The 9,757-nt window shown below is 36.8% G+C and overlaps 1 protein-coding gene across 1 annotated transcript in view; it reads right to left on the reverse strand.

The window, feature by feature from the left end:
• MED23 (mediator complex subunit 23) overlaps positions 1-8,800 on the reverse strand; it is an 88,346-nt gene extending 79,546 nt beyond the window's left edge. The window contains exon 1 of the mRNA XM_083122208.1: positions 8,429-8,800. Coding sequence (XP_082978334.1) covers positions 8,429-8,473 — 45 coding nt within the window. The 5' untranslated portion in view covers positions 8,474-8,800. The remainder of the gene's footprint in view (positions 1-8,428) is intronic.
• Positions 8,801-9,757: the final 957 nt, after the last annotated feature.

Here is a 9,757-nt window from a genome sequence, read left to right on the forward strand (position 1 = left end):
ATTCATATTGATGACCAACCTCCCCCCCTCTCCACAACATATCCATGCCAAATTTCCGAACAGAATTTCACATTTTGGATTATTCTTCAACTTGTATGGCACCCAGGAACATGAAACATGTTTCAATCTCTTTGGAAACGTCCATTCTTTGAAGAGAATACTATGGTTTGCGCCTTCACCCCAAAATAGCGGGAGAAGAGGGGGCAAACTCCAGATTTTTGTTTTTTTTATTAAATTCGGTGGTCACCTCCCCCCCCCCAAGCCCCTCTTCGTCGGTCTGGCGTTCTGAATTGTACACGTTTGCATGCTATGATGTTCTAGCTGCAAAACGAAACTTATCCGAAGTAGATTGCTCCCATAGTGCCAGAGTTATAATAATTTTCCTCCAAAAATGCAAATTACTATTTTTCGTAAAAACAAAATCACATTTTAGCTTTATTCAACTTGTATGGCATCCAAAAACATGAAACATGTTAAGTTCTCTTGAGAAATATCCATTCTTTGAAAAGAATACTAAAGTTGATGCCCTCTCCCCCAAAATAGCGTGTGAAGAAGGGGGAAACTCCAGATTTTTATGTTTTTTCCATTGAAATTCGGGGGTTGTGCCCCCAAACCCCCATTCCTCGGTCTGGCGTTCTGAATTGTACACGGTTGTATGCTATGATGTTTTAGCTGCAAAACAAAACTTATCCGAAGTAGATTGCTCCCATAGTTCCCGAGTTATAACAATTTTCCTCAAAAACTGCAAATTACCTATTTTTCGTAAAAAAAAATCATATTTTGGCTTATTATTCAACTTGTATGGCACCCAAGAACATGAAACATTTTTCATTATCTTGAGAAATATCCATTCTTTGTAAAGAATACTAAAGTTCGCGGCTTCTCTCCAAAATAGTGGGAGAAGAGAGGGCAAACTCAAGATTATTATGGAGTCATTCCATGTGAAATCACCCAATTTTAAATCAATTGGTTGCTTGACCATTTTGTTATTTTTTTATATTTTCACCATAGGTGGTCTTGCTAGTGACCTGCTCAAAAAGAATTTTTTTTCAAAAAAATCTTCCGCCATCTTGGATTTCTGCTCATTTTTCATCACTGCGGGAAGCAAAAATGAGTGTTTACAAGGGTTTTGAAAAAAGGTTGCTGTGTGATTTCTATTACAGATCGAATGTTCTAGTTTTCACTGCCTGAAAGTAGAGATTCTGGCCTTTCAGAAAATGTATATATATGTAAGGTAAGAATTAAGTAACTAGGACTTTAATGGGTTTCAATATAACCATCGTAACGGGAAATTTTGCCAATTTTAAAGGTCTGTAAAATCAAAAGGGCTTGAAACCACAGGATGGAATTATTTTTGCAAGAACTATGAGTGGAAGGCTTTTAAGCCATGGTGAAACAAATCCGGGGTTGTAAGCCCTTCTGTCCGATTTTTAGTTCCGAAATCCGAAAATTTCCAAAATTTGTGAATTTCAAGGTCAAATATCTCTAAAGGGGGACCTGCCAAAAATTAGAAATTTTGGCCATGGATACTCCTACTAGTACTTAGTAAAACCTGTGAATTTCATTTTGGGGTTCACACCGATGTTCATGTTACAGGCTGTCAAATATCTCTAAAAATGACATCGTGAAAACATAATAATAAATAGGCTTAAAGTGACCTGATTTCCATTATTTTATAATCTAGTTATTTTATAAGGGTAAACAGAAATTAAAATAGATAAACTAGTTAGTTACTAGTTGATATATTTCAATATATACTTAGTGTGCTTTTGTTAATAAAAATCAAATCAAATCAAAATCACTTTTTGGATTGAGAAGACAAATGTTAGTAAACAAACAAGAGTACTATTATGTCAGTAAGTATATACAAGTTGCATGCACATGTTTCTTAAAGGTTTATGAATATCCAATACTATCAAACCTTACTCAATACATCCACTCTGGTGCATAACAATTGTATGCGAAATATAACATAATATATAAAACAATTGTCTGCAAAATATAACATAAGCTACCTGTAAAATATAACAAGCATTTAAACGCTTGAGAATATACGTATTCAAGTTCTTCCTCTATTTTTTGTATCCCAGTTACATATACCACTATGATATACACAGTTTGCAATTCAATATATTACATCACAATGACATTTACAATTCCATATATCACTCCACATAATACAACATTACATCAATATATATATACACTATCTATACATGGACATCAAAGTTACAGGGGATCTTGTCTGTCTCTCAATCCATGGAGCCATGAAAAAAAAGAAAAAAATTTCTGACTGGTGCGTGGTCCCGAAAACACTGATTGGCACAGAGATGATTGATCAAAGGACTATTTCTTCTGATGTGCTTGTAACTTTAGTGACAGTTCTGTGTTTTTCTGTTGAGTAAAATGTTGTATGTTCTCCCAGTAACAGTGGTGAAGTCACATGGTGTCAGAACATCATTTATATTGTTCAGCTTCACCCAAGCAACATCATTTCTTTGTAAAGTAAAGCTCGTTGATGGTCCACCAGGATTGAAGAACATCACTTTAACATCATTGTTTTCTTTTGACATTTCAATTACTCTTCCTACATACCACCTGTTATTGTAAATGCAAACGACATTGTCATTTTCAATTATTTCATTAAAATGAAATATTCGTGGTGAGTCATCAATTCTGAACTCTACATGATTAATTTGAAATGATGCAGATATTCTACTGATAGAAGAGTTGAAGAGTACTTGGGTATGTAGCAGTGGTGATCTCTTGTTCCTTCAAATCTATGAGCTTCATTGAAGCAGTCATTCAGAAACCCTTGCTCATTTTTTGTCACTTTCAATCACCATGATGAAGTTTATCCTTTAATATTTTCCACACAAAACTCATACATGTCCTTTGGTGTAAGAATATGGCCCTCAGTTGGTCGCTGCAGACTTGCCTTTGCCACAAGTCTTTTGACCGTCCCACCAATCCCATCACAAGGACCCTTGCCATGGCTTGTGGCAAAAAAATGCCACTCAGCAGCCACACCGAAGTCCTGTTTATGCTTACATAAGTTAGAAAAATTATTTCTGTTCTTATATTGGGCTCCTGAGCCATCTGAGAAATAATAAATTTTCTTTAGATTTGGGATGAATGTTTGAACAAATGGAATCAGCTGATTTTGGAAAACGTAAACAGCAGTTGTGTTGTGTACAATGCAGTCACTTATAATACAAAGACGTTTGATGCATAGATCATCTGAAGAATTAGTTTTAAAGTAGACACAAAAGGGGTGGACAGTAGCTTGAGCATTAATCCAGTGGTAACTCTGGATTTCATCTTGTACAACAAATGTGAAGTTTTCAGAGAAATCACCAATCACTACACATTCATCCGGAGAAAGACTTTCTTTCGTTCTTTTGCAAAATTCTGATTGACTTTGAGCAATAAAGGGGTGACTTTTTAATTGCAGTAACTTCAAAGCTAAATTTTCTTTAAACCCTAAAATTGTTTCTACAACAGTGACCAAATTGCAACGATCTGTTGTTATCCATTGTTTGTGAGTAATTTTTTTCTCATCGTCATCATCAGAATTGTCCAAATCAGGATTCAGTTCATGTAATTTTAAGTCTTGTGTAATTGTAATTGTAAACTGTGTATATCATAGTGGTATATGTAACTGGGATACAAAAAATAGAGGAAGAACTTGAATACGTATATTCTCAAGCGTTTAAATGCTTGTCATATTTTACAGGTAGCTTATGTTATATTTTGCAGACAATTGTTTTATATATTATGTTATATTTCGCATACAATTGTTATGCACCAGAGTGGATGTATTGAGTAAGGTTTGATAGTATTGGATATTCATAAACCTTTAAGAAACATGTGCATGCAACTTGTATATACTTACTGACATAATAGTACTCTTGTTTGTTTACTAACATTTGTCTTCTCAATCCAAAAAGTGATTTTGATTTGATATGATTTTTATTAACAAAAGCACACCAAGTATATATTGAAATATATCAACTACTAACTAACTAGTTTATCTATTTTAATTTCTGTTTACCCTTATAAAATAACTAGATTATAAAATAATGGAAATCAGGTCACTTTAAGCCTATTTATTATTATGTTTTCACGATGTCATTTTTAGAGATATTTGACAGCCTGTAACATGAACATCGGTGTGAACCCCAAAATGAAATTCACAGGTTTTACTAAGTACTAGTAGGAGTATCCATGGCCAAAATTTCTAATTTTTGGCAGGTCCCCCTTTAGAGATATTTGACCTTGAAATTCACAAATTTTGGAAATTTTCGGATTTCGGAACTAAAAATTGGACAGAAGGGCTTACAACCCCGGATTTGTTTCACCATGGCTGAAAAGCCTTCCACTCATAGTTCTTGCAAAAATAATTCCATCCTGTGGTTTCAAGCCCTTTTGATTTTACAGACCTTTAAAATTGGCAAAATTTCCCGTTACGATGGATATATTGAAACCCATTAAAATCCCAGTTACTTAATTCTTACCTTTCATATATATACATTTTCTGAAAGGCCAGAATCTCTACTTTCAGGCAGTGAAAACTAGAACATTCCATCTGTAATAGAAATCACACAGCAACCTTTTTTCAAAACCCTTGTAAACACTCATTTTTGCTTCCCGCAGTGATGAAAAATGAGCAGAAATCCAAGATGGCGGAAGATTTTTTTTTAAAAAAATTCTTTTTGAGCAGGTCACTAGCAAGACCACCTATGGTGAAAATATAAAAAATTAACAAAGTGGTCAAGCAACCACCTCTGGGTGATTTGACATGGAATGACTCTATGTTTCTTTCCATTGAAATTCGGGGGTCGCGCCCCCCAAACCCCCTTCCTCGCTTCGGCGTTCTAAATTGCACACGGTTGCATGCTATGATGTTCTAGCTGAAAAACAAAAGTTATCCGAAGTAGACTGCTCCTATAGTGCCCGAGTTATACGTAACAATTTTCCTCCAAAGAGTGTCCGAATTTAAAATTCCCGCCGAGAAGCCAGGGCGAGAGAAATTTATCTCTCTCTCTCTCCCTCCTCCTGCCATTACTGGTTTCTGGCGACGTGGATGTGTGGGACATAAAAGGGGCCTAAAAGTTGAGGCCGAAACTTACGGACGAGATTTCCTGTTCCCGTGCAGAGTTCCATAACGATATCTTTAAATAAATAAATTTTTTAAAAAAAGTCAATGAAGACGAAATTCCCTGACATTTCCCTGACTTTTTTTGACACCTCAAATTCCCTGAATTTTCCCGGATTTCCAGGTCTGTCGCCACCCTGTTTGAATTAATCCGGTCTTTGAAAATGCATGCGGTGCGCAGATCATGGATTGTAAACTGTAGTATAACGCATCAAATCATGCCGGGTCCAATGAAATCCACAATCTGCTCTGGAAAGCCCCTTAGAGGACAGGCCAGAGAAATTGTTTACAATGTTGCAACATATTTGCGAAATCAGAAGGGGTATCTAAATGGATGGTTTCTCAAGTTTTAAAAGAATTGGATTGGATTGATTTGTTGTTTTAAGTCCACATTATGCACAGTAAGGCTAATCGGGACTGGACGTACAGTTTAAAGTGGGATCCGAACCACTATGTGCCTCCACCGGGATCCCTTGATTACAAGGCGACGATGCTACCACTGCGCCATCGGGAAATTCTATTTTTAAAAGAAGGAAAAGAGTAGTTGGCGAAAGTTGAGCTGAAGTTCTGTACATCGACAGGTAGAAAACAGCCCAGGAAAAAGCAAATACAAATTTCGTTGAAAATCCTCAGACCATTCCGATCCCTCCAGGTTGCAACACTGCGAACCAACGTCGCTGCGAAGAATGGAGTGGGGAAATGTGGTGTGAGCTGCGCAACAGCTATTTGCAGCATCTTGTTTTTAAACTTGTCAAGTTATAGTGAAATCTCACAACCGATTCAAGGTCCTGGCAGTTGAAAGAGTTCACTGGAAATGTACTGAGAAGGGTGGCCTCAGGCACAGATTGAAAAATCAAAAAATATATTTCAAATTTGCTTGGGTAAGGTTTACCTTTAGATGAATAATAGTTTTTCTTGTATGTACATATTGCTTGCATTCTAGAATTATTTCTCTTGTAGCCTACGGTTATTACATAAGCACAAAAACACAGTTTTTCGTTGTGACATTTCAGGAGTACACATGCTCCCTTCATCAGATATTTATAACAATGTATAACGGATTCTCTATTTTATTTAAAAAAATTCTTAACCATTTGTTATAACTGTATCTTTAGTCAAACTAAAAATAAATGTCTGATGAAGGGAGCGTGTCTTTTCCTGAAACATCACAACAAAAAAATGTGTTTTTGTGCTTGTAATAACCGTAGACTACAAGAGAAATAAGGTTTACCTATATGCACATTCTTTCAGGTTAACTGGGATAGTTTAAGGCTGAAAATTTTACCTGGCTGTAAAATGGGTATTGTACAGTCACGGACACTGCCAGCTTGTAATGAATACATTGACTTTCAATGGAATCATTACAAGCCGGCAGTGTCCATGACTGTACATATGTGAGACAACAAATTTCAACCATTTAGTTTATTGAGATATTCTTCAGATATTCTAAGGTTGTAAACCTTACCCACCTTTCTATTTAGGATATTTTAATTGATTTTTTCTACCTCTTGGGTTCATCGCAATAATGAGTATGAATGATGTAATAGATGATGAGATAAACACAATAATGCATCTATCTCTTACCCACACTTGGGACATCTAATGCACCTCACATTAATGTTTGAATGATTTTTGTCTAAACCAACATTCAGAAGGATCATAAAGGCAATTTTTCGATTCTTTTATTACTGTATGCACTGGTATGGTATGGAAGTTGGCCTTGATAGCCAACATAATTGACAACAATCTCACCAGCAAAGGTGGTTCCTAACACACAGCGAACTAGATGGGGCTATAGTTAAAAATTTGGTAACAGTTCGTTATATCGGAGACACATATCTTCAATTTTACAGAAGACTTACGGAAATGAGATTCTCTAAGGTTTCCAACGTTCGTCAAGGTATTTTCTTTCATCGTGGAATCTACTTGACCGGGAAATCATGTATTTTATAAGAGAAATATTTCACCGACACACAAGTGCTATTGCTTTCACTACGTGAACCGGATGCTGCAGACGTTTGATGACGTAACTCCCTGTCAGCGTTTCCAACCCACCTTTTCTTTAACTATGCTTGACTAACCTAACCAAACCTAACATTATCGGAAATGGTTTGTGGGGCTATCCGTAAGCTACCCGTGCATAATGTACAATTTGCACACGTGACGAACATGATAGTAGGTATTTTTTGGTGAAGAAGGTTGGAAACACTGCAGCATACCTACAACGCTAGTCAACCACTGCCTGCCATATTGTGTGTTACAGAAGTGAAAAAAGGAATAACAAAAACTACTCTCTATGTGAAAAATTGTTTATTTTCGGGTAAAAAGCATAATGGCACCTTGAACTATGTTCCGCAATACACAATTGGTAAGTACGAACCATGCAAAACACAAAATATCCGATTTGGTAAGAATTGACAATATAGAGAAAGTCTTCAATTTTGTTAATTTTCGGTATACTAACTAATTTTGGCCTCCTAATCACGAATCTGTTGTAAAAAACCGGGGGTCACGTCTGGAAATTGTACATTTTGATAAAACATTGTTTGTTAGCCCCAAAAACCATCCACGGGTAGCCCCACAAACCATTGATGTCAGCCTCACAAACCATTGACGTTAGCCCCAAAAACCATCCACGGGTAGCCCACGAACCAATCACACGAGGTTAGGTTCCATTAGCACTCATTTCACCCTAAATTCATCGGAAAAAATAGGGTTTGTACTAGAATTGAACATCATAAATCATTTTCTTGTAAAACAACAGCGTGGTTGGAAACAATGACAGGAGATTACATTTTCGTTCGTAAAACTACGCATATACACCTATATATAAAAAAAATTCAATCGGCTTCTTTCAAATTTCCAGACGTGACCCCCGGTTTTTTACAACAGATTTGTGATTAGGAGGCCAAAATTAGTTAGTATACCGAAAATTAAAAAAAATTGGAGACTTTCTCTATATTGTCAATTCGCTCCTCCGATATAACGAACTGTTACCAAAAAATTATTATACGTTACAATTTACATTGACCCACGTTCCGATTGTTTAGATATAAGGGATTCGTGGTACAGAAGCATGTTTTACAGGCTTCATCGTAATTCGTGCCACCTATGTATTTTGAGTCTCGAGTTCACTTTATGCACAGGAAGGGTAATCGGTACTGGACTACAGTTTAAAGTGGGATCCGAATCACTTGTGCCTCTACCGGATATCAAACACCCCTATAATTGACTTGATGTATCACTGAAATACTTGTATGTTCCACTTACCAAAATCTCGTTTACTAGATTTGATATCTGCACCTCAGTTCCCATTGCTCCGATTTCCAGTGCAAATCTTCGGTCACTCAAAAGAAACTGTCGATTGTTTGCTAAATGTAAACACAAGAAACGTCCTCCTACCGACGTCAATTTTCAAAAGTTACCATGGTGTTTTACTATCCATGAAACTCTATTTTGAAGAAAGAATAAATGCCTTATTCGTCTACATCGAGTTGTTTAGAATTACTACGACACGAAGGCATTTCCATAGTAAATTCAGTAAAATAATTCACAATTTCGACCAAAACATCTTCGGTACAGTAGCTTACGAAACATCCCACACCTACAGATAATACCCACGCTTGAAGCTACTGAACAGCATTAGAAGAAGTTGGTGTGTGGCAAGGGAATATTCGTAAAACAAGAGTATCATGACGCCGCTAAAAATATATATACTTGTTCATGCAAGTTGTCCATAAGCTAACAAAGTACTAGCGGCGCAGGAACAGTGTGCAGGTATACTTCACATTTTCAAATGTTTAGGGGGTTATACAGTGCACCCCTAAAGCCACCAATTCACATTATGTGAATTATGCATTGAAAATTCGCAAAGTGCAAATCTATGCAAATAGTAGATTTTAGTAGGGGTGTGCTGGAGCCCGAAATGTCGGTACCGTTATCGGGGGAGATTGAGGCTGTGTCCGAAAGCTGCAAGACCATACTTGAAGCGAGCATACTTCGAGAGCATACTCGCAGTGCGGTCTTGAAGCCTGGAAGCGGAAAGCTTTCGAACTGCACTTCGACTGCAGCGCCAGCACAAGTGAGGAATGCAACAAAAGTTGCTTCGAAACTAAAATTATCAAACATCGACTGTATGTGCCACTCTTGTTTTCCGTGAACAACACACACATGACTCGGCGTGCAGTTTATATAACACAGCACGTTATTAATTATAGAAATATGAAAGAAATTTGCTCTTTCAAATTAATTTTCACACATTCCGCAACATGATTTACGATCGCGGAAAAAGAAATTGTTTTCTCACTTTTAAACACTTCTCACTATAGAAGAAAGGAACCACGCACATATGAATAGAACCAATAAATAAAATTACATAGTATTTTAAAAACTTGTTTACTTACATTTCCACACAATGGAAGAACCACAGCTGATTGACTTCCGACGTCCATTTTTTTAAACAAATGAAAAGCAAGCACAGATCGCAAGTGTGCACCGCTCGTGTGCTGCGTGCTCTGGTCTTGTACACTCGTTTGCTTGGCGCTTTCGAACTGGAAAGCCTGAGGCTGTGTCCAAAAGGTACAAAGTACGTACTTGAAG

Source organism: Lepisma saccharinum, chromosome 5 (genome assembly GCF_977018435.1).
Source record: "Lepisma saccharinum chromosome 5, izLepSacc3.1, whole genome shotgun sequence".
In the NCBI taxonomy this organism is placed as follows: domain Eukaryota; kingdom Metazoa; phylum Arthropoda; class Insecta; order Zygentoma; family Lepismatidae; genus Lepisma; species Lepisma saccharinum.